The sequence below is a fragment of the Phaenicophaeus curvirostris genome, chromosome Z, assembly GCF_032191515.1.
Source record: "Phaenicophaeus curvirostris isolate KB17595 chromosome Z, BPBGC_Pcur_1.0, whole genome shotgun sequence".
Lineage (NCBI taxonomy): Eukaryota > Metazoa > Chordata > Aves > Cuculiformes > Cuculidae > Phaenicophaeus > Phaenicophaeus curvirostris.
Window position 1 is genome coordinate 56,825,450 of NC_091431.1, and position 26,855 is coordinate 56,852,304.

Here is a 26,855-nt window from a genome sequence, read left to right on the forward strand (position 1 = left end):
GCTCTGCTGAAGTACTAAACTAGCTTGGGATCTCCGTGCCGTCCGCAAACCCAGCTCACAGCACATCCACATAAGTTGTTTACTGTGGGATACACACTTAATCTTCCTTAATTCCCTAGGTGGGACACAGCCCGGCGCACCGGAGCATCGCACCCACCGCCCACCGCTCCTCCAGAAGAGAAATATTCGATACGGCAAGCGTGGCAAATACAGCAGGTTTTGGCTAGGAACAGGAACGTGCAACGCCAAAGGGAAAAGCGCGAGGCTGTTGAGCTTGGGAAGAAGAAACCAAGCTGAAGAAAACGAACACCAGAACAGGTATTTCCCGGACGGAGAACACCTCGGCTTTCAGCAGGACCCGCGCTCCGCGAAGCAGACACCGCCCGCCAAGGGTCGCGGCCGGGCAGGCCCCGCCCCGCGCCGCCCGCCGCAGCCTCCGCCGGGGGCGGCCCCGGTCCGTGCGGGGCGGTGCCGGCGCCGCCTCCTCCCGCGCAGCCCGGCGCCGCGGCCCCTCCGCTCGCTCCGGGCCGGCGCCGGCCGCGGCTGGGCGGCTGCCATTGGCTCAGCGGCCCCATCCGGGCACTCGGCGCGCCCCTCGTCCCAATATGGCGGAGGTGAGCGGGGAGAGCGGGCCCGGCCGCGGCGGCTCGGCCGGCTCCGAGCGGGGCCCGCGGCGGCCGCTCCGTGAGGCGCCCGCGGGGGGGACGGCGGCGGCGGGGCGGCGGGAGCCCGCGGGGTAGGCCGCGCGGGCCGGAGGGGGCGCGGCGGGGCCCGGTGCGGAGCGGAGGAGGAGGAGCGAGCCCCGGGCCGGCCGCGGCGCTGCCCTGCCCGCGGCTGTCATGTCCCGGCCGGGGCGCGGCTCCGGGGCGCCTCGGCCCGAGGGGAGCGGGGCGGCGGGGCCGCGGGCGAAGGGGCAGCTCCGGGGCGGGAGGGAGCGCGAAGCGCGGACCCCGGGCCGGAGGGAGCCCGCTTTCACCCTCCTCTCTCCTCTTCCCCGCAGGCTTCGTTTGGGAGTTCGAGCCCAGGTTCGTCTTCGTCCTCGCCCATCTCCTGCTCCGGCCTGCCGCCTGCACGCCGCTCGCTCCTTCCCAAATTTATCCCCTCGCAGCTTTCCTAACGCTTTGTGCGCACGCAGCTAACTGCCTGGCAGATTTTTGAGAGAAGGAGATGTGCGCTGTGGAGTCCTTGCCTTAACTCCGGTGGCAGTTAGGAATTTGGCTGCTTGGAACCCAAAATGAACTCGAAGTTTTGTAGCCCTTCTAAATCGGCCTCTCAGTAAAGCCGTGTAGCGTGAAGATAGACTGCTTCTCTTGTTGCTGATCACTGCTGGCTTGTGTTAATTCTTATTTCTTGGTAATAACAGAAGACCTTTAAAATCATAGTGATAAGTAGTTTTTTTCTGACTTTAACGGCTGTTTAGGTTCTTTGGAATACTTTACAGAAGCAAACATAATTAGCATCGGCAGGGCTACTCTCAGAGAAGTTTTTTGGCAATGTGTTTGCTTCTGCGTAGCCGCTTTCTGCACTGGCTGTCATCTTTTTAAACTGCTCTTAGGAATTTCACTGAGCTTGTAGTTTTGAATACTGTTTTAAATATTTTAAATGGAACGTTGAGTATTCAGAGACACCAAAGTAGTGGAACTTCTGTTATTGAAAGCCTGTCAGTGGAATATAACTTCCACTTGAGTTACTGAAGCACAAAATTTATTGCAAGAGCAATTAGATGCCATAATCTCAAACACACATCTATCTAAATATATGTTCTGTTAAGGCAGTTGATACTGTTTAAAAACTGGATCAGGCTGTGATGGCCAACAGCAGGAAAATTCAACACGTAATGTCATTATTCTAATTGAAGTGGTGTTATTGGCTGTGCTGGAAGTTCTGTGAGACCATAATATGAACAGCATGTGAACAAAAAGCAGTTTTGGCCTCAAGGTTTCTCTGCAGTATGATGTTAATGAACTTCCACAGTACTGTCTAAAATGGGTTTGTTCTGATTCCCTGCATGTAAGGAATGAACAGCATAACTGTTGAAAAAGTAGTTGGATCTTTTAAGGCTCAAAAGTGTTAGCCTATGCAGTTGTCTCTTTCAAGGCTGGAAACAGTACAGAGAGGGATACTGATTTAATTTTTTGAAGAGGATTGAAAATTCTGTTCCCTTGAAAACTTGTGAAGAAGTTCTTACATGGAAATAGTTCTTGATAAACATTTTCTTTGCTGCTTGTAAGCCAAGGATTGCAACAGAGCACTAGTGTGTAAGAACTAGAAGAGGAAACCAGAAGTGAAAGAGAAATATCCTAACGTGTTTCTTTTCTTCATCCTGGAAGCTGAAAGTAAATGTGTATTTATAAACAAAACCATCCTGTAGTTCAGTGATTTTCCTTGTAGAACACTGACGGTGCAGAATAATTGTGTCTTTAAAGCTTGATGAATTTAATGATAACTTTTCTAACAGTTGACAAAATACACTTAATTTCAGTATGTTTTTGGTGGCTTATGAGTATCCTTGAGTAACGAAAAAGTGTCTTTTGGACCACAGAGCTGTGGCAATGGCTTGTTAATGTGATCAATTGGAAGCATTTTATTATTTGTAGTACAGTTTCCTCAATATTTCTTGAAACCCTCCTATGTTTACTCTTTCTTTCTAGAGCGCGTAGTAAGTTAAATTAGTTTTAGTATAAGATCTGTCCTATGAGGCAAAACTAATCTGCAGCGAGCCTCACTGTTCATTTCACTGTTAGTAGGAAGCTGATTCATAAGCGAAGTTAGCTGTTTACCACTGAAAAACTGTGCTAGCTGCCATATAGAACACATACATAGAATCGGAGTCTGTAAGCCATAGTTTTGCAGCATCTGAAGTGTGTTCCTTGTACCTTAATGATGATTCGAAGGATGTTTTGAACTATCTTTTATTCAGTGAAATATTAATTTGGGACAGTACTTTCTGAAACTTTGTTTCAGTAGTTTAGGTACTTTTCTCCCCAGTGCTCTATACTGCAACAGAGAAAACTCCACTTATAATTCTAGAAGGGATGGCCAGCCAAAACAGCTGACTTTGTCAAGTAGTTAGGAATTCGTTCCAGTTATTCCATTGAGAGCTTTGACCCTGTAGGTAAAAGAATACATGGAACTGTATTTTTATCTCTGATGTAATTTCATATGCTGGTATAGAAAAAAAATTACTCAAATTAGGGTTTTTTTGATAGTTGGCTCTTTATCATCTGAGGATCATGACTTTGACCCATCTGCTGAAATGCTGGTACATGATTATGATGATGAACGAACTCTCGAAGAAGAGGAAATGATGGAAGAAAGCAAAAATTTCAACTCCGAAATTGAAGATTTAGAAAAGGTAAGAGTGGCTTGCTGTCTTGTAAATGTCCAATCGTGGTTTAACTTTTCTAGTGAAAGAAAACACTCAACTTGTTTTTCAGTTTGTATTGTATAATGTGGTTTCCTGCAATATGCCTTTGCAGCTGGTTTGAGAAAAAAAATAAAAGCACGTTTGGTTAGGATATAGCTGTGCATCCTTACAAAAAGGCAGAATTTAGCTTCTCCAAGATGTGACTGTTATGCTAAGTTCACATTATTCATTTTCATTTAATAGTGCTTTCACTTTGGTAGAGAAATCACTAAAGCAGATTTTAGAGTCCTATAATGTAATATCACTTATTGCTTCTAAGTTTTGTAAGTTGGATATAAGTTGAAACTGTACATTTCTCATACCATTAAGTGTCAGCTGGCTGTATTTCATTCTGTTTGTCAGGTTTGGCTCTTCTAATATGTGAGCAAACAGTCCTGTTTTAGGCATGATGGATCATGTCAATTTGCTACCTAAGTGGTATTTTGTGTCTTAGTTTCATCAGTTTGGCGTTTGGTGGGTGTACAAAATGACCAGCACGCGCCTTGGCTTTTCATGTTCCATTTTACACTCTGTACTTAAATGTTCTTCCTATTTACACCTCTTGTTCATCTGTGGCAGTGCCTCATCCATTCCAAATGCCTGCTGAATGCCGAACACTCTCAAATTGATGCTGCTTGCATTACTATTTGGTGACCCACGTACACCAACCAGCATAACTGCCAGTTTTTGTCAACAGTAATTTTTAGCATCAAATGTGAGGCTATGTTTTTGTTGTCCATGTAAAAGCAAATTTTCTAACTGTGGAGTTGGCAGTATTCCTGATTGAGTATTTTTTGTCCTTCTACCTTTACAATTACATTTTTGCTGATTACGAACTTGCAATTGTAATAGTGAAGCAGCTTGCCAAGTCTAGTTGTTAAAGCAGAGTTGTTACTCCACAAAATGATCTTATTGCTTCTATAATAGAAGGAAAACGAACTGAGAGCCACTCATCTTGAACGCTTTATTACCTTAGGTCCTGATCCTGAAAGATTTGGACATGAGTTTACGGTTTACCCATTGTGAAAAGTCTTTGCAGGACTAAGAGCTTAGCTGACTAAAGAAAACAAGTAATTTAATCAGTGTATGAGTTCAACAAGAAATTTTTAAAGGTAATATAACTTTAAAAGGTATAAATATTGGAAAATATTTTTAATATTTTGATGACTTGCATCAGATAACTAAAAAAAATCTCCACTGTTTTATTAGTTGTCTTAGGATGCAAGTATGATGATACTTATGAAAACCACTTGATCCAAAGCTGTTGGGGAAAAAAAGAAGTTATAAATTAAACCTTTGTGTTGATTTTTTGCCTTCTGTATCATTGGTTTTCTCCTATTACTTTCTCAGTGGTCATTATAGAACGTATTGTGTGGGAGATGGAAAGGACAGCTTAGATGTTGATGTATTGGTTTATTTTTGTGGGGTTTTGTACATTTGCATCTCTAAGTATATAGGACTAAAGTCTTCAGTTTTTTCCACATTTATCGCTTGTAGGAGAGTTGTTAGATGTTAGGATGCCTTCCATCTTAAAGATATATAGGCATGTCGTGCTCTACAGTATGAGTCGGATAAGGACTAAATTTTTAATAATTTCAGTTTCACCCAGTAAACAACTCTCTTCAGTAGCTTGATGGGACTTCACTATATGCCAAGAGATGTAGTTACGAATTATTTCAGTCTGGTGCCTTGAAAATATTTTAAGTATTTAATCAAGATTCCTGCTTTGAATTAAGTTTTTTTCCTTTTGTTTTTCAAAATACGTTTTCTTCTTTTTGGCCTGAACTGTTTACAAGTGTTTGGCAATATTTTGAAATATTTCCTCTTGTATTAGGAAGGAAACATGCCATTGGAAGATTTACTGGCATTCTATGGCTATGAACCCACGATTCCAGTTATGGCAGGTTCCAGTGCGGATAGTTCTCCCAGTGAACTTGCAGATGAACTTCCAGATATGACTCTAGATAAAGTAAGTCACTACAGTTTTCCCCAGTAGTACCATTTAAAAGCAGAAACCCAAGTGACTTTAACATCTCTTGATATTAAAAAAATACTTTCTTGGTTTGGATGTATAACATTATGCTGAATTTTATTAACTTTCAAGAATATTTAGGATCTGATTCTGATGATAAATATTGTACTTGCATAGGAACTTCAGTATCACTTTTGTAGTACAGATAAGTAGTCAATAAGTTAACAGTTCTACTGAAATACATTCAAAGAACTTTGAATGTATTGGATCTTTTTGATGGTATATGCAATGTCCAGAAAAAATAATTCTGGTTTCCAACACATGTCAATATAATAACATTGTGGATAACTTGAGAAGGCTCTCCTGAATGCTTTGCAGTGTTCCTTTCAAATGCATGTCATTTGGAAAGGTCTCAGCTTTATGTGCAGTGGCTGTATGTGTCACATGGCTGGTATAGAAACGTGAAACTTCTGGTTTGCTTTTTGCATTTGAATTCTGAGATTTTAATCTGGTTTTTGGCTATAAAGCATATGTAGCTGATAGTTTAGATTATAAAATGTATAGGTGGGAAGTATGTCTTTTATTTTTGACTTTCTGTAAGTATGATGTAATGGTAAACTACACAGAAAGTAGAGTTAAATGATGGCTCTGCACATCTGATTCTCGTTAGGATTCACGATTGTTTTGAAGCTACAAAAATGTAGTCAGCTTGTCTTAATACAGTTCTCTCCCTTTCTAACCTCTATACAGAAGGATTCAAACATACCTGCTGGTGGAGGAAGTGTGCATTTTGTTTCTTACTCTTTTTTCAAACATACAGAAATGCCAGTCTTTTTTGTGCTTTGGGAAGATAACAGGTTGTCTGTTATCTATAACTGTCCTCTCAGCAAAAGTCTACAAATGTGCATGGCTGTTGTATTTTTCATTCCCTAGAGTTTAAGGGGTAACGGCCTTTTAAAGCTTTGGTGTATCTGTATTGCAAAGAATGACAGGATTCTAAACATCTGAGGTGTTTTCCACGGATATTTTTCATGGGAAGCAGTTGGAGGAATGTCTGATGCTTGCGGAAGTTAATTTTGTGCATTTATTTTAATAGCAGACAAAGAGGAAATGAACCCCAGTGTTCAACTCTGAACTGAACGGTTACATTTGTTCTTAGATTCAGGAGGAGCAAATGAGTTTTTTAATTAAGGGAATGTGGTCTACTAAATTTACTTATGATAAAATAATTCATTTTAATTAATGAGGCTTACCATTTGCTGAATCTAAATGCTTGCCATTCTATACTCAGTAGTCAGTCTGCGTTTTCATTTTTTATTTTGATCATACAGGAGGAAATTGCTAAAGACCTCTTGTCGGGTGATGATGAAGAAACACAGTCCTCTGCTGATGACTTGACACCATCAGTTACTTCACATGAGGCTACTGACTTCTTTCCTCGGCCACTAAGATGTACGAAACCTAATTTTATAATAGTACTTGAAAAGTCTTAACAACATGTATTGCTTGCTAGCTTAAAATGTCAAAATTGCAGAGTAGTGCTGACTTTGTCAGGAACTGAGAAAGTGTTTTGCAGGATGTTGTACATGAATGTAGTCTTCAGTTGACAGTACTGATTACTCGAAACTCTTGCATTTGGCATTGTGCTCAAAGCACAAGTAAAATTAATTTCTTTACAAATGCAATAACTTCATAATTAATGTAGTATTGAGGAACACCCTTAATTTTCACTGTGTTAGTGATTTACATTACTGTGTAATCCATTATTTTGTATTAGTGTTTACTAAAATTTTTGCTGCCACTTTTAAGCCAGTGACTCCTCCAGGCAGCCTGCAAATGTCAACTGGGACAGGGTTTCTTTGTGATTTTATCCCTTTACCCATTCACCACTTTTCTAAAGTGCTAAAGTGGTTTTATATGGGTTGGGGCCTATAAAACCATGACCACCAGAATTTCACTACCCGTGGAGCTATTATGGAAGGACCTGAGAATCAGCTGTTCAGTCATCCAACCTGAGTGAAATACTTCTCATTGCCTGATGCAGCTCATTTGTTCTTTGGTGTCCTAGAACTACAGCAATGTGGAGACTATTTATCACAGTTTTAATTTGGCAAGTATTTTAAGCTATTCCTGGGGAATTTCATCCCCCTAGAGATGGGGGGTGATAAAGGGGATGTGCTGCCTCAGTCATCAGCAACCTGCACGCTGCTGATTGCATAATACATATAAGACATTTGTGTTGAAAGAGATACAAAACCTTAAAAATTCTAATGCTTTTTTTTTCAGTTAGGCAAGCCCCAAACTTGATAGTACTTAAATGTTGCGTGTGAACTTTTAATAGGACACTGAAAGCATGGAAGCTTTATAGGAAAAAAATAATTAGCTCCTCATCTTACTGACAATTAAGAAACAGTCATCTTTGCTTTCACCTGTCGTTGTTTTCTATCACAACTTTTTCTCTATTAGAACTCTCAGCTGGATGTTTTAAAACTGAATATCCACCGTTTCAGGGAGAAGTCAGTTCCCTGTGCTGTTGGCAGCTTCATCTTTTTTTCTATCGCTGCCTATTTCTCAGAGACTAAATTAATGAAAATTTTAAGGTAAACATGTCTAATAGATAATATAGGCTATGTTATTAAATTTGCATTAATTGGAAAAAATAATTGCCTGTGATTATCCAGGCATATTGTTATTTTGTGCATTGATTTTAGCTTCTTGCTTGCCGCTTCTAGCAGCAGAAGAGAGACTGGTGAGTGTAGTAATGAGTACAGAGGAGGAACCTCAGTCTATACAGTCTCCCACCTTGTCTCTGAGGTTGACAATTCTGTTTACCTGTTATGAAACTAAAATTGCAACACTGTTTATAAGCATGTTGTTTCTGAAGTTTGAGAATACAAAATAGCTTTAATCGTATCAGAACTGTGGATTCTGTTCTACCAGGGATTGTATGATTATATATTATACATCTATAAAAATAGAATTGCTTCAGAACCCAGTACCATAGCTTTCCAGATTCCAAAATACTAGTTCTTATGTGGAGTACTGTACTTGAATTGCTTGTACTTCTTCCTGGGGGTGGCGGGAATAGTTTAAAGAGGAATTAGCGGTCTTTTGCTTATTCCATTTTGCATATCTCACCTGTATCTTCACTACATGCTGAGGCAGCCTTGTTTAAAGAAGTGTTCTGAATGCCCATTAAAACTTCAGATGAAAGGTTTTAGTAGGTAATAAAAACATGCCTTCAACTTTACTTTCTTTGTGATTAACCTGAGGCTAAGTTATAGCCCTGTAAGTTTTCTGGTTTTCTCATACCTTTTCTGTAAGGTATAAGCCTTTATTGGAGAAGGTTGCTGAAGAAAAATTATCTTATTTCCTTTTGACTATTAGAAATGCAGTAGATTGTCTCGATTGCAGTGATAACTATTTTGATTCTGCAGTATACAATACTAGTGCCTACTGACTTTATGCTAGTCTGAAATGTAGATCAACAGGCTCGTGGTATGTCTTCCAGACTAAAACCAAGCACTGCTTTGAAAAGTTTAGGATATCTTGTAGTTCTGTGTTTGAGCTGGACATTCTTCTTGTCTAAAACCAAGGTTTTTTTTGTCTGAAGCAAACACTACGTGTGATGGAGATAAGGAATCAGATGGTGAAGATGTGGAGGCAGACAATGGTAATTCATCTGAAGATTTGAGAAAGGTAAAAGATGTATCTTAAAAAAAAAGTTTTAAAAATTTTGCTGTTAAGAAAAATGCATTGATTTTTTTGTAATATGCATATAAAATAGTACCTTAATTCTGGGATTCCCTGCCAGAAGCCCAGTTAATGGCATTTTTAATGCTTTTTTTTTTTCACATCTTCAGGAAATAATGGTTGGTTCACAGTACCAGGCTGAAATTCCGCCTTACCTTGGCAGATACAGCGATGATGAAAAGGGTAGGTTCTTTTGACTGCTACGCTAATTTTATGTTTCTACGTAGTATTTGGTGGAAAAATGTTATAAAAATGTTATTTAAATGTATAAGGTAAATTCAGTGGCTTAGTTCAAGTCTCAGAGACCTTAAGAAAAGCAGACACTAGAAACCTGAAATAATACAACTACATAATTATATCTCAGAAATGTGATTTTTCATTTTTGAGAGGGCATTCTCAATAAAACATCAGAAGGTGAAATGCGGTGTTAGTTCTAAAGTGTCTCGTAATATTAGGAAACAGCAAACTGTGGGCCAAGAAGTATTTTCATCGGAGTGTTGTAAATGGGCTATTGAGCATGTACGTTAGTTTACATTGAAGACCTTCAAAACACTATTTTTCTTTGCTTGCTTTTTGGCAAGCACGACAGTATGTGTTACAAAATGTATATTGAAAACAAAGCAATAAACTATTTCATATTTCCACGGTATAAGTCGAAGATGTAGGTCCTGAAAGCACTGTCTTTAAAAAAACATACAATGTCTTAAGTATGATGTTATTCCATTGTAAATTTAGGTTAAAAACTGCAGTTTTGCTAGACTAGAAGAAAGAATTTTGTTTGGTATCTTTAGAAGTTTTCACTCTGAGAAAACTATAGCACCTTTAGCTGTGGGGTTCAGAAGCAAATAATGGAAGAAATTGCTCATGAGTGGAATGGCTGTGAAATAACGAACAGTTTGAAGGATGTGTTAATAAATGAAAAGCATTCTGTTTCTGTAGATTTTCAGTATACTGTGAATTGTGTTCGAACTACAACATTTCATGGGGATATTATTCTAGTGAAGTACATCAAGTAGTTTCACTATTGCCAGCTGCTTTTTTGAGGAGTGATCCTGTGCATTAGAGAAGGAGAATGCTTCATATGGATGGAGCTGGAAGCATTAGCAAGTGAACATGTCTTATGTTGCTTAAGAGACCTAGGGAAGTCTCCCTTTCTCCAGGATTCAAACATGATACGTAGGGTTTGTAGAAAGTGGAGGAGTGAGAGCTATTTATCTGGATCATCCTTTTACTATTATGCAGCCAAGAACTAGAGAAGGCCAAATAACCAGGGAAGGGGTTAATCTGACAACTTCCTCTGGAATGAGCTGGTGCTAGAGAGTCAGGGTCTTGTCTGCTGGCGTGCCTGAGAGTGAAGAAGTTCTCCCAAGATCTGAGCCCTGAGAAGCCACTCTTGAGATTATCGGTCATGGACTGCACCAAGAACTGCTACCTTGTCTTGGTTGATAAAAGGTTGAAGCTGAGCATAAGTAGTGTTCAGAGAGGTTGGATCTGGCTAGTAGGGGTGGAGGATTCAGTGAAAGCCTCTTCTGTCCTCCCTGAAAAGCTTGAGACAGCAAACAGGAGCTTATATTTCTGCTGTGTAGTCCTGGCTACCAGAATTGTGCTAGAAGGCGGTTCTGGTCTTCTATAAACCTTGGACTTGTACCGTTTCTGTTAGAAAGCTTTGCATGTTCTTAAGCCATAACAGGACTTCCAGAGGAGATGTGATTTTGTTCCTCACCTTAGCTTTATTTTTGTTTCCTGCACTTCTGTGAGGAAATTTGAGAATCTTCATCTCTTCTACTGTAACAGCCATTGTGCTTGTGTGTTTGAACTGAATATAATTTTGTATTGCCAAGTGTGTATGTGTCACATTTATTTGCAGTGTTAAGCATGTCTATTGATCAGAGTAAAGGATAGTTTAATCTATAATTGAAACATGCAGACACAAGTTCTCAACAGTGTTCAGTTGCTATTGAATGGAAGAAAAATATCATGTTCCCATTCTGTTAAATAATTTTTGGTAAATTTTAGTTGAAAATGACCTCTTCACTCTTAAGAGTGTCTTTGAGATGATACTTAGTCGTCTTTTTTTTTTTTTTTTACATGTTCTATTTGAAAGATTAAAGTAATAGGCTGCACTCTTTCCCTATATAGTTTAAACTATAGTTTGTTTGTTGAAAACAGCTGAATAAAACTATGAATGGTTTGGCTGATTTGTTTATATGAAGATTAATACATATGCATAATTTAACTTGGATCATCTAGCTGTCAACAAGCTGCTTCTTTGTGAAGACTCTTTGTCTCAAGCATGCAGTACCTTCTTTCATCCTCATGGAACCCGAATCTCTTTGCCACACCACACTGCAGACTGTATCTTAACTGAGGCTTTTGGGGTAAAAGTGAGCTGCATTTTGGAGGTGGCATGGTGGTGTTTGGTTTAGTAACTTCTGTGCTGTTCTTTCTGAAATCGCTTTTAAAGTTATAGCCTTAATGTCACACCTGGTGTTAATGGTTTTCTCTTTTAACAGCCTATGAAAATGAAGACCATTTACTCTGGAAACCTGATGTGATCTCAGAAAGTAAAGTTAAAGAATACCTTTTTGAAACCTCCTTAAGAACAGGAAATGAAAAAATTATTGGCAGAATTCCTGAAGGACTGCATACACGGGACAATGAACAAGTATGTTTTATATCTTGTTCCATTTGTGACACAGTGCTTTGTAATTAACATGTGTTCTCTTTCTCTGTCTTGTATTATAAAGGCAGGAATAATCAATTTTTTTTAGTTTTTTTAATTCGATTTTGTTTGGGTCAGGATCTTATTTACAGTTTTAGGCATATGCTTAAAATTACAAGTATTTGAATGTTGGCAATGTTGTGATTTGTGTTATTTCTGATTACTGTGCTGTTGACAGAACCAGCTGTTTAAATTATTACATATAATCTTTTACATGTTCTTAATTAAGCCTTGACTCACTATTGATGGTTTTACTTTTGGTTGTTATTTTAAAATGTCCAGCATGTGTAAAGAGAAATCCTATTTTTTAGATTAGATATGCTCACTGAAAGTGTAGTTTCTGCAGGGAGATCTAGGTTGGATATTTGCTAACTTTCTAGGTTGGATATTTGCTAACTTTCAAGGTTTTTCAAGACTTTTTCTAATTTATAGGCACTGTATGAACTTCTTAAAAGCAGCCATAATGTTAAAGAAGCAATTGAGAGATACTGCTCAAATGGAAAGGCTTCTCAGGGTAAGAGAAAGTACCTAATTTTTCAGAAATGTGTGTTTGGAAAAAAAAAAGTCATATAGAAAAACCTTAAGTAGGAATCAGATTGACAAGCACATCCCTTTCCATGGTGGTTTTTAGCACTGATTAGGAACGCTCTGACCGTTGGCCAGTTGGAAATTCTAGAGAAATTTGCAACTTTTATAAAGGTTGCATGATCAGCTTTCCACCTTCCCTTCTTTCTACCATTACTGTTGTAAGAGTAGAACAGACTGAGGAGAGGGTTGAGGACTGTGGTGATTTTGCTCCCATATAGCAGCTCTCACTCACGTTACAGTATCTTTTTGAGATCATGATGAATTATAACCTGATGACTTTTTTTACCAGTGTCGGGAGAACGTAGCTGGCTATATAAGTGCCACTCTCTTCCCCACGGAACTAACACTGTGCTCTGACAACAGTAAACTGGTTCTGCTTCATAGTTCTGCAGGTCTATGGTAGAGTGTGGAGAGCTTTACTCAAGCTGACAGTGGAAGATGAGCTTCCATCTTGTTTGTTGCTATACTTGTCTCTCCCTTAAATGAAAATCAGAGTTTATCTTTAACAAGGACAGTTCTTAGTCCTATATTTTAATATATGCATTGCATAAAGAAGTGAAGTGTGAGGCCTGGTGTAAGAGTAAGTTGATATTCTGGCAGATATTCCTTATCAGAAATGGGGGAACCTGAGTGTTTACAAGTTGGGTTCTGTGAAAGTGAAGTATCTAAGGTAAAGCTGAAGGGGCCAATAAGGAATGTTAGAGCAGTGTTTCTGAAAGTTGATAGACAGTAAGAGATTATGTAGACCTAAACAATAAAGAAGTATCAGTTGCAGGATTGCATCCTAATTTCCATATGTTTCTAGCAATTAGATTCCTGTTTTGGGATTGAAAAAATACTTCTTCCCATTCAGGGCCAAAAATTCTGTGCTAAGGACCAATACTCACACTCCTTCCCCCTCCCAAGTCAGATGGGACTGACTACACCTTCATTAAAAATGGTAAAAGATGATAATGCTGTCAGTGCTTGTCTCAGGGTAACCATTATGCCAAGATCTGCTCTACCTGCTGAAACTGACTGCTGTGCTCCATATGAGAGTCAAAAATCCATGTCTCCTAAGGTGTTTTAAGAGTGAGACTTTGCATGGGGATCTTCTCTTTTAAGCTTGAGAACTCTGTAGTGAGGAGTGCAAAATCAATGGGATGAGAAAGTCATTACATTCCAAGGCGATTTTCTTTCTATCACCTTCACCTTCAAGCCCACCTTCCAGTGTCAGCTTCCGGAAATGTTTTAAACTGTGAGGTCTTTTCTCCCCATTGGCTTTAAATGTCAGCTGAACAGAAACTATATGGATCAACATTGGGAATGTAAGATAGCTGAAAAAATCCCTTCTTAATTGTATGTAGTCCCAAACTCATAATTAAGATTGGAAAGTAGCAATACTTGAAACAAAACTGGCCTATTAAATTAGGTTGAGCTGCTTTGTTTTAGAAGTTGTAATATTTTTTAGTGATTTTCTTGTTGTCTGTAAAATAAAACTGCATTTTAGAAAATGCAAGTTTTATCTTAAAAGGAGATTTACAGTTCCTCCTTAAGAAGTCTAAAAGCATTATTCATAGGATCTTTAGAAGCAGATGATTGGTTTGTCCCAGGTGCCCTGATAGCCTTTGTTTTACAAAAGCCTACATCAGACTAAGGACAATCTAGTTGGTTGGCCCCATGTTGTTACCCAGGGTGTGCCTAGCGCTAAGGCTTTCCTCTACAGTTCATTGTGCCTTTTTGTGGGGGTCCACTGCCTCATGATGGGGCATATTGGATTGGGAAAAGTGTTGGGGGCTTCTGAGGATTCTTGTTGGGTCCTTCTGCTGTCTGTGTCAGCTTGGGATCACCATACTGTTTGGTGTCAGTTCATACCACCTCGATTTTTCACTGTGGGTTACAATGCCATGCATCAAGTCCGCCCAGGTCGGGATGCTTTGGAGGTGGGATTCGCCATCCTGACCCTCATCACTTTTTGCAGTGAGGTACAACTTCAAAGCAGGCAGGCTTCCATTATTTTCAGTGGTCTTTTTTGAGGTCTACAGGAGCAGAGATGGAGTAGTTTGCCATGCACACCCCTGTCATTTGACGCCCAAAGGCAGGCTGCTTTTGTACAGCAGTAAAAGTTCCCTTAGTGCTTTTACTGGTATAGCAGGCTCCTCACTGTCCCAAGGGCCTGTGCCCCCTGCCCAATGTGCTACTTGGGTGTAATATATTGTTATTCAGTGTGTATTCAGACTGGTCCCTCATTCACAAACACCTCTGGTCCCCAAGAGCCATCTGCTTTGCCTTGATCTAACAAAATATGATCTCTTCCAGTTAAGGAGATGTGCCACAGATATTCAGTGTCACTCTCAACAGGCTTCTGCCCGTATTTCTGCAGATTGGCCAGCTGAAGGGGTTCTCATGGAGTGGTCATCATTGTATGATGAGGTCTGGCACATACCTCAGTTATAATATTGCTGCCATACATTCTTGATTTGGGTCCTCCCAAACATCTTCATCCCAATCTTCTGAGAAAAGAATTAGCTTACAAATTGGCCTGTTTGCAGAGGTAGCAGCATGTCTTGTTGCTTTTCTTTGTTTGTTCTCATTTCTTGTTCACCTTCGTTACACCGATATGCAGCTCCTAAATACCTCTTCATTATCTTGTGTATTATTATTACCTTCTCACCATTTTCTGGTTTCCTTCTTAAAAGATTCAACTGTTCTTCTATCTCAGTCCAATTATCCCACTTCTTTTGCGTCCAGTCATCCAAAAATTTCAGTGAAGAGTTAGCTCTGCTTCTGTAGGAACTGAGCTATTGAATCCCCCATGCTGACTACAACAATTTTTGTCCCGGTTGAATTAAGAAAAGTCATTGTTGTGGTCTTAACTAAAAGGTTTTATTAATGATTGAATGACAATCAGTGATTGAATGATAAATAGTAATTAATAATTGCATAGTAATTAAATGGATTTAACAATTGTCTAACGATAATGAATTGGTAATTAGACAGTGGTCAAACACTACTACACTTAACAGTAATTAAACTGTAGCTTGATACATATATATATATGTTGCTAGCGTACAATATATGTTGAGGCTTAATGTAAAATGTAACTTACCTTGTTTATGGAGACAGGTACCAGGTAAGGGGTGTCTTGTCTCTGAAAGGAAATCTTGAGTACTGTCCCTTCCCTGCTCAGGGGGACACTGCTGTGCAGCCCACTGCTGTACAGGAGAGTTCAGTGGGCAGTAGGAGGCTACAAATACTTATACTCTGTATATATATAAAAAAGCATATATACTTGCAGTCCACCCCCAACTCCTTGGAGTGTGTACAGTTGTGCAGCTGTAACTGTCTAGTCCCAGCCCAGGGACCAGGCTAGTACCAGGCTGGTACTGGTAGCTTCTGATAAGACACGACCTAGACTCCTTGAGTCTTGAAAAGGTGCAGTCTAGCACAGTTCTCATAGTTGGCACAGCAGGGCTGATTTCTCTCTAGCCTACTTGTCAGTGATGCCTGAATCAATCTTGTTCATTCAGTTGGAGTGGGTTATCCATTACGACAGGTTGTTCCTTCACTATTTTTCAAACAACCACTGTTCTTTATATCCTATGCAAGAGGAAGTATTCAGAAAAATGATCTCATTGATATCTTGGTGATGTGATCAAACCCAGGGTTTTTTTACTTTATTAAGAAGTAGTAAATGAGATCTTTTGAATGTCCTTTGCTCTTGAGGATAAAAGATTTCAGAAATCAAACTCTTATGAATCTTTATAATGAAAAATGTCAGATTACGGGTAGGATATCTGTATAGTAGAGGAAAGAACGTGGATTTAAATAACTGAGCTGTTGGGTTTTTTATAGAATGCATTTGGATGTTCATGCTTTAGCAACAGAAACATTTTTTTCTCTGTAAAAGGTTAGTAAGTGAAAATAAGTTTATTGTGCTACTTTTGTAATTGTCTAGAAGAGATGACAGCATGGACAGAGGAAGAATGCAGAAGCTTTGAACATGCACTTCTGGTTTATGGAAAAGACTTTCATCTCATACAGAAAAACAAGGTTAGTATTTACAGTCACATGGAAGAATTGGTAGATGATACAATGCTGAAAATAGGTAAAACCTGTTATAGGTAAAACCTATTTATAATAGGTAAAACCTATAAAAAATTTATACGAAGCCATGCAGAAGAGTGAAATAACAACCAACACATTAAAACCAGCTCGGCATTTTTGTGCTGTTTTTTCCTCAGGTATCATTGGGAAGCTAGGCATTGCAAGACGAGTCAATACATTAACTCTGAAGTCAACTTACACTGACATTACTTGCATTTATACTATAATTTAGTTTAAGTGAGGGCCTCTCATAGAAATAGAATATTTATGTACCATGGCTGGTGGGAGAGGTAAATGCATCTTTCCTTAACTTATTTTTGTCACTGGGAAAGTGTAATTTTACAGAAACAGGCTTAGCTCTTTGTGTTTTCAGAAAGTGTAGTCATCCATCAGTACTCTGGTTTCTCAACAGCGAAGGACTTTTAATCTTGATCTGGATTGCTTCTGATTGACTCCTCTGTGTCTGAAGAACAGGGATTGGTGTTTGTTTTTTCATAAAAAATAAATATAATTTGGTATGCTTGACTGTATGGATGTTGCAGAATTTTCTGTATGTTTCCTTTATGCTTTGGTCCCACCTTGAGGGTTTTTTAGGAGACTGGTGATTGCTTTATAGGACTGTGGTTGCTGCAGCTAGTTGTGCTCAGTACCCAGGTTGACCTGTACTGTGATAAACATTTGAGTGTTTCAGATTTTAAATGGACCTTGCCAATAAGTAGTAAATTCATAGAATCATTAGGTTGGAAAAGGCCTTTGAGATCGATACCAACTCTACCTGTCCACTACTAAATCATATCCCTAAGCACTTCATCTACCCATCTTTTAAACACCTCCAAGGATGGTCGCTCACCTACCTCCCTGCGCAGTCTGTTCTAGTGCTTGGTAACCCTTTCTGTGAAGAAATTTTTCCTAATGTCCAATCTAAACTTCCCCTGATGGAAGCTTAAGGACATTCCCTCTTGTCCTATCACTTGGGAGAAGAGACCAACATCCACACCTCTGCAACCTCCTTTTAGATAGTTGTAGAGAGCAATAAGGTCTCCCCTCAGCCTCCTCCAGGCTCAATAATCCCAGTTCCCTCAGTCATTCCTCATAAGACTTGTTCTCCACACCTTCACCAGCTTCTTTGCCATTCTCTGGAAGCGCTTCAGGACCTCAGTGTTTTTCTGAGTAGTCAGGGGCCCAAAATTGAACACAGTATTTGAGGTGCGGCCTCACCAATGCTGAGTACAGGGGCAGAATCACTTCGCTGATCCTGCTGGCCACGCTGTTTCCAATACAAGCTAAGATGCCATTGGCCTTCTTGGCCACCTGGGCACACTGCTGGCTCGTGTTTGGCCACTGCCAACCAACACCCCCAGATCTTTCTCTGCCAGGCAGCTTTCCAGCCACTCTTCCCCAAGCCTGGGGAAGCATGGGGTTTTCGTGTCCCAAGCGCAGGACTCTGCACTTGGCCTTAAATCTTATCACAATGGCCTCAGCCCATCGATCCAGCCTGTTCAGATCCCTCTGTAGAGCCTCCCTACCATCCAGCGGAAGAACATCTTTTTCCAGTTTAGTGTTGTCTGCAAATTTCCTTGGGGTACATTCAATCCCCTCGTCCAGGTCATTGATAAAGATATTGAACAGGACTGGATCCAGCACTGAGGTCTCGGGGACACCACTTGTTACCAGCCTCCATCTGGAGTTAACTCCATTCACCACCACTCTTGGGCTCAACCATCCAGCCAGTTTTTAACCCAGCAGAGGGGGCATCTGTTCAGGGCAGTGGCAGCCAGTTTCTCAAGCAGAACACCATGAGAAACAGTGTCAAAGGCTTTACTGAAGCCCAGGTACACTGCATCCACAGCCTTTGTCTCGTCCGTCAAGCAGGATGTCACCTTGTCATAGAAGGTGATCAGATTAGTTTGGCAAGACCTGCCTTTCATAAACACGTGCTGAGTGGGCCTGATCAGCCAGTTGTCCTGTTTGTGCTGTGTGATAGCACTCAAGATGACCTGCTCCATGACTTTCCCTGGCACTGAGGTCAGACTGACAGGCCTGTAGTTTCCTGGATACTCTCTCCTGCCCTTCTTGTAAATGGGTGCAACATCAGCCAGCCTCCAGTCCAGTGGAACTTCCCCAGGCAGCCGGGACTGCTGGCAGGCGATGGAAGGGGATTTGGCAAGCACCTCTGCCAGCTTCCTTAATACCCACGGGTGGATCCCAACCGGCCCCATACACGTATGAATGTCTGATTTGCCTAGGAGATCTCTAACCATTTGCTCTTGATCATGGGAGCATTGTTCTGCTCTTCTTTCCTGTTTACTGGCTCATGAGGTTGAGTATCCAGGGAACATCTTGCCTTACTGTTAAAGACTGAAGCAAAGAAGGTGTTAAGCACCTCAGCCTCATCTGCATCCAGTAAAGGATGGAGATTCTCCTTGGCCCTTCTTTTGTTGTTGATGTATTTGTAGAAGATTTTTTATTGTGTTTCACAGAGTGGACCAGTCTAAGTTCTAACTGGTCTTAGCTCTTCTGATTTTCTCTCTGCATGATCTCACTTCATCTCTGTAATTCTCCTGAGATGCCTGCCCCTTCTTCCAAAGTTCATATATTTTTCTCTGCTCAGCCAGGCCAGTCTTCTTCCTTGCTGGCTCGTTTTTTGGCATGTGGGGACAGCCTGTTCTTGTGCTGCCACAAACTCCTTCTTAAAGAGCATCCAGCTCTCATGGGCTCTCTTGCCCTTAAGGACTGTCTCCCATGGGACTTGGTCAAGCAGCCTTCTGAGCATACCAAAGTCTGCCCACTGGAAATCCAAAGTGGCCATTCTGCTGACACCCCGTTCCCCCTTACTTCTCCTAAACCAGAATTCTGTCGTCTTTGGTTTGTCGTCTGTTGTGATTGCTATGCCCCAGGTGTCCTCCAGCTGTCACATCTCCCACAAGTCCTTCTCTGTTCACAAACAGCAAGTCCAGCAAGACACCTCCGTAGTTGGCTTACTCACCAGTTGTGTTAGGAAGTTGTCTTCCACGCACTTCAGAAGCCTGGACTGCTTCCTCTTTGCTGTATTATACTTCCAGCAGACATCTGGTAAGTTGAAGTCTCCCACAAGTACAAGGGCTAGCGATTGTGAGAGTTCTCACGGTTGCTTGTAGAATAACTTGTCAACCTTCTCCTCCTGACTTGGTGGTCTATAGCAGATTCCCACCACACTACCAGCATTATTAGGTGCACCTCTAATTTTCACCATAGACATTCAGCCCTGTCATAGCCTGTCACGAGTTCAAGGCTGTCAAAACTCTCTGACATAGAGGGCTACTCCACCACCTCTCCTTCCTCACCTGTCCCTCCTGAAGAGTCTGTAGCCTTCCATAGCAGCACTCCAGTTATGTGAGTCACCCCACCATGTTTCTGTGGAACTTCTAGTTCCTCTTGTTTATTGCCCATGCTGTGTGCATTGGTGTAGGTGCACTTCAGTTGGGCTGTTGATCGCAGTACGCTTCTAGGGAGAATCATCTTAATTCCTAAGCAGCTACTCTCTGAATTATCTAACCCTTCTGTGGTGCCATTTGAAGTGCTATTCCTCACTTCCTGTGAGTTGGCAGACCAAGGGTCCTTGCCAGTGCACCATTCCTCAGAAACTGGACTGTCTTTCCCAGGCTTTTTTTTGATCTAGCCTGTTTATATCCCTGTCCCCCTTCACATCTAGTTTAAAGCTCTGTGAATGAGCCCTGTTGTCGTCTTGGTGAGTACCGTTTTGCCCCTAGGGGACAGGTGTGTCCTTGGATAGCAAGCCTGGTGGTGATTTGCATCAACCTATGATCAAAGAACCCAAAGTTTTCTTCCTCACACCAGGTTTGGAGCCAGTTATTTATTTCCAGGCACTCACTGTTCATTTCCTCATCATTCCCTGTAGCTGGAATGACAGAGGAGAACAGTTTGTGCCACTGAACCTGACACCATACTTCCCGAGGCTCTGGAGTCCCTTTTAATTACTCTCAAATTTCCTATTGGGATTTTGTTACTACCTAATTGGAAGATCAGCAGTGGATAATAGTCCATGGGCCTGACCAGAGTTAGTAGTTTTCTTTCTACGTCTCTAACCGAGGCCCCAGGAAGGTAGCAAACTTCCCTGTGTGATGGAGTCTGGTCTGCAGATTGGTCCTTCTGTTCCCTTTAGAAGGCATTCCTCTATGACAATAACCCACCTTCTCTTCTTAACAGAGGCTGTTTTAATGGAGGGCTTAGTGTGTCTGAACCTAGGGAGTATTTCTAAGCTGTAGGACACACCATCCCCATTGAGGTTTGGTTCCACTTGCAGAGCTTTGTACCTCTTGTGCAGGGTAACCTGGGAGGCTGAGGTTGGCACAGGGGAAACACGCCTGCTGCATCAGGCAGGAACCTACTGCCACTCTCCACAATCTCCCATATTTCTTTCCTTGTCTGAATGGAGAGAGGATGGGGACTCCTGTCATACAATGCAAGCCACGTGTTGGGTCTGAGACAGGGAGCATATATTCCAGTGGTCCCTCCCATGCTCTGTGATTGACCTCAGCCTACTTACCTCTTCATTGAGCTCTGTCACCAGTCAGAGAACTTCCTTCACCCGAGCACAACTCCCACAAATGAATTCTCCACTGGTGTCCGATACTGGTGTGAGAGCCGGGCATCCCCTGCAGCCTGGTATCTGGGTGGCAGCATGCATGCACTGGGGCTCTGGGAGGCTGAATCAGTTACATCTGGTACAGAGCTGGAAGCAGTCCTAGTTTCATCAGAGATGCAAAGAAATAATCTAAAGGTATTTTTTCCAACATGCAGTAAACCACATGAGTTGATATATCTGTCACTATGGACCAGAATTTTTCTAAGAAATCCAGTGGGGTTTTTTCCAAGTAGGTAAAATGCCAGAAAATATGTGGAAAATTCTGGCACCCAGGGTAAGCTGATGTCACTTTTATGTGGGAAGCGTCAGGTAGGCAAGATTTAGTGCATGGCTAAATTTAAACAAATGAGGTTTCCTTATCACTGTGCTGTGAAGTGTTGCTGATTGGGACTTTGTATACTAGCATATGGACATCTGTTCATTTCCTCACAGCCCGGTATGTTTTTCCCTAAACTTAAAAGGTTTACTACTACACCCAAGGCATTTTGGATTTGCCTCTGATATTTCTGTTTGTTTTGATGAAGTTCAAGTGTAGTTCACTGACAGACTATATCTGGATACAGTTGTATATTCTAGCTGTAAAACTTACATTGGAACTGTGGGCTGATGATGTGAACTGTTCCTGCATCTAAAAATGTATGTAGTTTATAAGAAGTAGAATTGAGCAGGGAAGTAATTACTTTTTCTCCAAGAATATAACTTCACATAACAACTTCCATTTTGGGGAAAGATGTGAATGGTTCACTTGGATCAAAATGAGTCTTTTGAGTGCTATATACATTCTGAACGAGACTACAATTTTGTTTTGTTGTCTTAGCACTTTCTGTTGCAATTATCTGTTGTCAAGTCCTCCACGGTTCTGGATTTCCTAAAAATTATTAAGCACCCAAAGTCTTTTCTGCTTCACTTCTCTTAGGTCATTGATTTGCTAAGCTTTTTCTATCTTCAGAAACAGTCTGTCTTATCATTTAAAAAGTTGTTACATAGGTTTTGAACTGTAATTCTTCAGATGTAGAAACAGTTTCAGTCTAGTTTTAAAAAAAGCCAGTAATGCATACAATAGAGCAAATGTAATACTTACTTGAGACTAGATCTTTTTGAAGTCTCCTGCTCTAATTGGTTTGTTGCAGATACTACAACAATAAAATGAATGGACAGTATTGCAGGAATATGGGAACTGTGGTTGGGAGACAACAAAATAGAAGTCTTTGCATTAGTTCTGTCAATTATTTCCACCTTGTAGGTAAGAACCAGAACAGTTGCTGAGTGTGTGGCTTTCTATTACATGTGGAAAAAGTCAGAACGTTATGATTACTTTGCTCAGCAAACAAGATTTGGGAAGAAGAGATATAACCACCACCCAGGAGTTACGTAAGTAAAACATTATTGTAAAATATTTTTTGTAGCAAATTGTAGATGTAGATTTTTTTTTTTTTCCTTCTGTCACTGCAGTGTAATACTGCTGTGTCTGTGGCAACTGGAATTAAATCTATCATCACTTTTAGGCTTTGTTTCCTGGTTAAATAATGCATTGTGGGTGCAAAATTATTTTAGGGACTACATGGATCGTTTGGTAGATGAAGCAGAAGCCCTTGGTGGAGCCGTGCATTCTTCAGCCTTAACATCTAATAGTCGGACAGAAACCATTCCTGACCAGCAGCTGAGCATTCTGAACTCTATCACTGCCAATGAGTTGACAGGTAAATTAAGGGGGGAAAGAAAAATCATTCTGTTGTAACCATACAAACAACTATTTAATTTGCATTTCTGTTCCTCGTTTTTCCAGCATTGACAAACAGTGTAGCTACAGTCTGCCACACTTCAGATGTGAACTGCCTGGATGACACCTTTCCTCCTATGGACAGCTTACCCCGAGCACCAGTTAATCATGTGCCTGTTGGAACAGAAGAATTGCTTAACTTGCCTAGCAATGGTGAAAGTGATTGTTTTAATTTATTTGAAACTGGGTTTTATCATTCAGAGCTAAACCCAATGAACATGTGCAGTGAGGAGACAGAAAGACCTGCAAAGAGGTTGAAAATGGGAATTGCTGTCCCCGAGTCTTTCATGAATGATGTCTCTGTAAATAACCTTGGTGTGGACTTCGAGAACCACACACACCATATTACCAGTGCCAAAATGGCTGTTTCAGTGGCTGACTTCAGCAGTCTATCTGCAAATGAGACAAATGGTTTTATCAATACCCACGCTCTTCACCAACACACTGCCCTTCACTCAGAATGACTGCAGAAAGCTGAACAAACAGTGGGTACTTTATGCAGTAGTAGTAAACTTGATGGGAGCTGTCAGGTTTGCTAAGTCTTTCACTGGAAGTTTGAACTTTATGACATCAGTGATGTCTTTGTATGTATAGAACTATATCTTGATTTATCAAGAGTAATTTCTTTTTTGAGTCCATAAATGTGGAAATGTCATAGGATGTTTGGCAGAGTTTGGGACTAAGAGAACTCTGTGGTGCAGCTTTAAGCTCTGCTTCAGTTTTTTTTTTTTTTTTAAAGCCTGTAGACAAAGGCCACCATTTCAAAACCAGCACAGAAGTTCTGAATGAATTGGAGTGGCTTTTTAGTCTAAGTTACTTTTGCTGTAACGGATGCAGTGGAATAACAATGTTTACAGGTACCAATCCTGATCCCTGCTCAATGTAGCATTTTTTTTTTCTTACAAAGGCAGGGATGGGTTTCTTTAATTTAAACTGCACAAACATACAAGGATGTATTTTAAATGGAACCTTCTCTCATGTGATACTAAACTAGAGCACTTCAGTTTACAAAACAACAAGTTCATCTTGGTGGAAGCTAGCACAAGGAACTTGAACATGAGTCAAGTGTGAAGACCTACGCTTCGATGCTGTTGCAAAATTTTAGGCCATGGCTACCTTACACAGAAGTAATTATGCTACCATAGGTGTCTGTGTACTTTAAACTTAACTGGCTTAAACAGATTGTGTTTTAGGCTATATTGTATTCAAGCGGGTTTTGTCCACAACTTTGAAGAGTAATGTGATTGTGTACATTAATTTCCTAAGGGAGCTGGCGTTGTGTAAAGCTACAGTCTGCACAGCTTAGGAGTTACCACTAAATAAACAGTCTACGTTTGGAAGACAACTTAATTAAATTGGAGCACTGCAGTTCAAAGTGTTACAGTTTTAAGGGACTATCTAGTTTATGTAGGAATAGTAGAACCTTGAAGTATATATTTGGAAGTTGTTGTGGATTGCATTTTTTTGTTTTGGCAAGTCATTGGCTCAAAAATGGCACTTCATTACCTTGGTCAAATAGGAAAGGATAAATAGGAATGTTTCCCATAAAAGCAACTGTTGGACTTGAGTAAATTTTCTCTGTTGAACATTGAGTGCAATTTAGCCATCCAGAAATTTTGTCTTGCAAATGTTTGTTCTAATTCTTGCTGGAGTGTCAAACCAAACATACCAAACATTGGCTTATGACATCATGTTGTAGCACACATCTTGCAGGGTTTTTTCAGTGAGAAACTGAACCTTACTTCATTACCCCTTTTCCTCCATACTTTGCACTGTCTTTATTTCAAATTTAATTGCCACTAATTTGTTTCCATTATTCCAGTGATTAAGTTTGCATTGTTGATATTTGTAATAGTTGCTTCAAGGTTATGCTGAGTAATTAGAAAGTAGTAACTTTAATATTTGAAAGGGAAGAGGGTATTTATTATGCATACTGTGAACTGCGTTGACATCCTGACATGCTGATGCAGCATACGGAGTTTTCTTTACCGCATTGTAACGAAGATTGCTTTGAAGTGTTTATGCAATAGCAATTTACCATATTAAATACAAATTAGTTTAGCACAGTGGACAAAAGTAGAGATAATTTTGTAATCAGTTCTTAACATCTGAAATACATCATTTTAGTCAGTACACAGTAAACAATGGGTAGCCTTGGCCCTGTGTTGTACTCTGATGTTTTTAGCTAAGTTATCAGCTTCTGGTTGCTGTGTTTTGTGCTGAACTTTGTACCTTGTTTCTTTTGTTTATGAATCAACACATCTTATGTAATTTTGTAAAATATTGGCCATAATCCTCCATTGTTATACATTCAAGCTTATCTGTGGGTTTACAGTGAGTGGCTGGTCTGTATAAAACTCGTTATACAAAGATGACTGAATGCTTATACCGGTTGCACTTAAATGAACATGCCCATTCTCATTAGCTGATGCAGTAATATATTCAGTTTATCTATGCATTGCTGGGCTCTTAATGTAGACAGAGACTTGTCTAAGGTTTGGGTTGTCAGCAAGTTGAATGGACACTTTAGTTATTTAATAAAGACTTTTGACCAAAATTCAGAAAATGATATGAGAGAAAAATTAATTCTGGCTAGTCTAATAGATTCTTAAATGCTGATCTTATCTAGCCTGTTGGCTAGCTAGCTGGTATAGTTTACTTTTAATTCCTTGTTAACATGAGGCAATAATTTGCAAGATTTTGTAAATATGTAAATTCTTCATATCTTTTTAGATATCTATTTCAATATTTTCTGACTACTTCTGTGTATAGTAACATTTTTGTGCATGCTTGATGTGACATCCATAAATTTGTACCACTATGACTTTATCCATGTAAAATAGCTATTTATTGAACTTTTCTTTTAAAAGCTGGACTGACTTACTTATTTTTCTCTCAGTTTAAACATTTAAATGGAGAACTTGTTACTGTTTATTAAAAGAATTGCGTTTTCAAAGTCAGCATGAAGATACCGAATCACAACCACATGAAGAAATTACATTTGCCTTGGTTCTCAAATGGTGAAGCACAATTCTTATAACAAACTGTGATGAATTCTTTGTCCTTTGCCACATTTTCTCTTCATACAAACAAACCAAAAAAATCCATAATTGCAGTGTTGGTAAATGTATCCTTTCTATGTACAGGGACTCTGAAGAGGGTAGCTGATTCATTTAGAAGTGTAACTGGTGCTGTGATTATAGCAATACTTTTACTTTGGTTATTCAAATGTCATCTTCCCATGCTAGGTTTCTAAGTGTTTAGTTTTCCTCTTGTCATGGTCAAACTGCTGAATTTACTTGAAGGATGTACAATACTGTTTGAAGAATACTAAATTGTGTACAATTAGGTCAATGAATCGTGCAATTGTTTCCTTTTTTAGTTTTTAAAACTGAGGGACAAAAATGTAGGAAAACTTCAGATCAAGTAGAACATAGTGATACTACTTAATTTAACCAAAGCCTCTAGTGAATATTTCAGCTTTGAATGTAAACTAATGGATAAACTGACCAAGAGGGACACTATTTGCCCAGCATTACAAGCACATTATCTGCAGACAGGGAGACTAAATACAGTAATTTATAAAATAATGACAAGGTTACTATTTTTTTTATTCCTATTTTTCATTGAAAGATGAAGATACTATCTATTGTAAAATACAGTAGGAATGGTTATAGTCCTAATAAAACAGATTCCCATTATTCTCAGTTCAGAGTAAGCACCCTGCGCATAACAACAAAGGTAGTGACAATCGGAACATGCTTTTAGTATCAGATGTTCAAGAGGAAGTTGCTATTGGTTTTAATATTTGTACATAAACACTGATTTTTTTGAGCATTATTTTGTATTTGTTGTACTTTAATACCTGGTGTACAGTTCCAGAAATAAATGTCTGGAAACCTT

At 40.0% G+C, this 26,855-nt stretch overlaps 1 protein-coding gene across 3 annotated transcripts; it reads left to right on the forward strand.

Annotated features, from left to right (window-relative positions):
• The first annotated feature begins 508 nt into the window (after positions 1-508).
• MIER3 (MIER family member 3) lies at positions 509-26,855 on the forward strand. 3 transcript variants are annotated; one of them, XM_069879790.1, is made up of 13 exons: positions 509-614; positions 1,001-1,025; positions 3,210-3,355; positions 5,241-5,375; positions 6,710-6,830; positions 8,992-9,077; positions 9,242-9,314; positions 11,645-11,796; positions 12,286-12,367; positions 16,379-16,473; positions 22,416-22,543; positions 22,727-22,872; positions 22,959-26,855. In XM_069879790.1, the coding sequence occupies exons 1-13, from the start codon at positions 606-608 to the stop codon at positions 23,414-23,416; spliced, it is 1,656 nt and encodes a 551-aa protein (XP_069735891.1). In that variant the 5' UTR covers positions 509-605; the 3' UTR covers positions 23,417-26,855. The 3 variants fall into 3 exon arrangements, with proteins under 3 accessions (XP_069735891.1, XP_069735892.1, XP_069735893.1); XM_069879791.1 differs by having other exon boundaries at positions 16,382-16,473; XM_069879792.1 differs by lacking the exons at positions 509-614; positions 1,001-1,025 and adding an exon at positions 1,077-1,353.

Coding starts and splice junctions, on each gene's coding strand:
- MIER3 (XM_069879790.1), top strand. Junction 1,026..3,209: donor GTTTGGGAGTTCGAGCCCAG/GTTCGTCTTCGT, acceptor TTTTTTTGATAG/TTGGCTCTTTATCATCTGAG. Junction 11,797..12,285: donor ATACACGGGACAATGAACAA/GTATGTTTTATA, acceptor TCTAATTTATAG/GCACTGTATGAACTTCTTAA.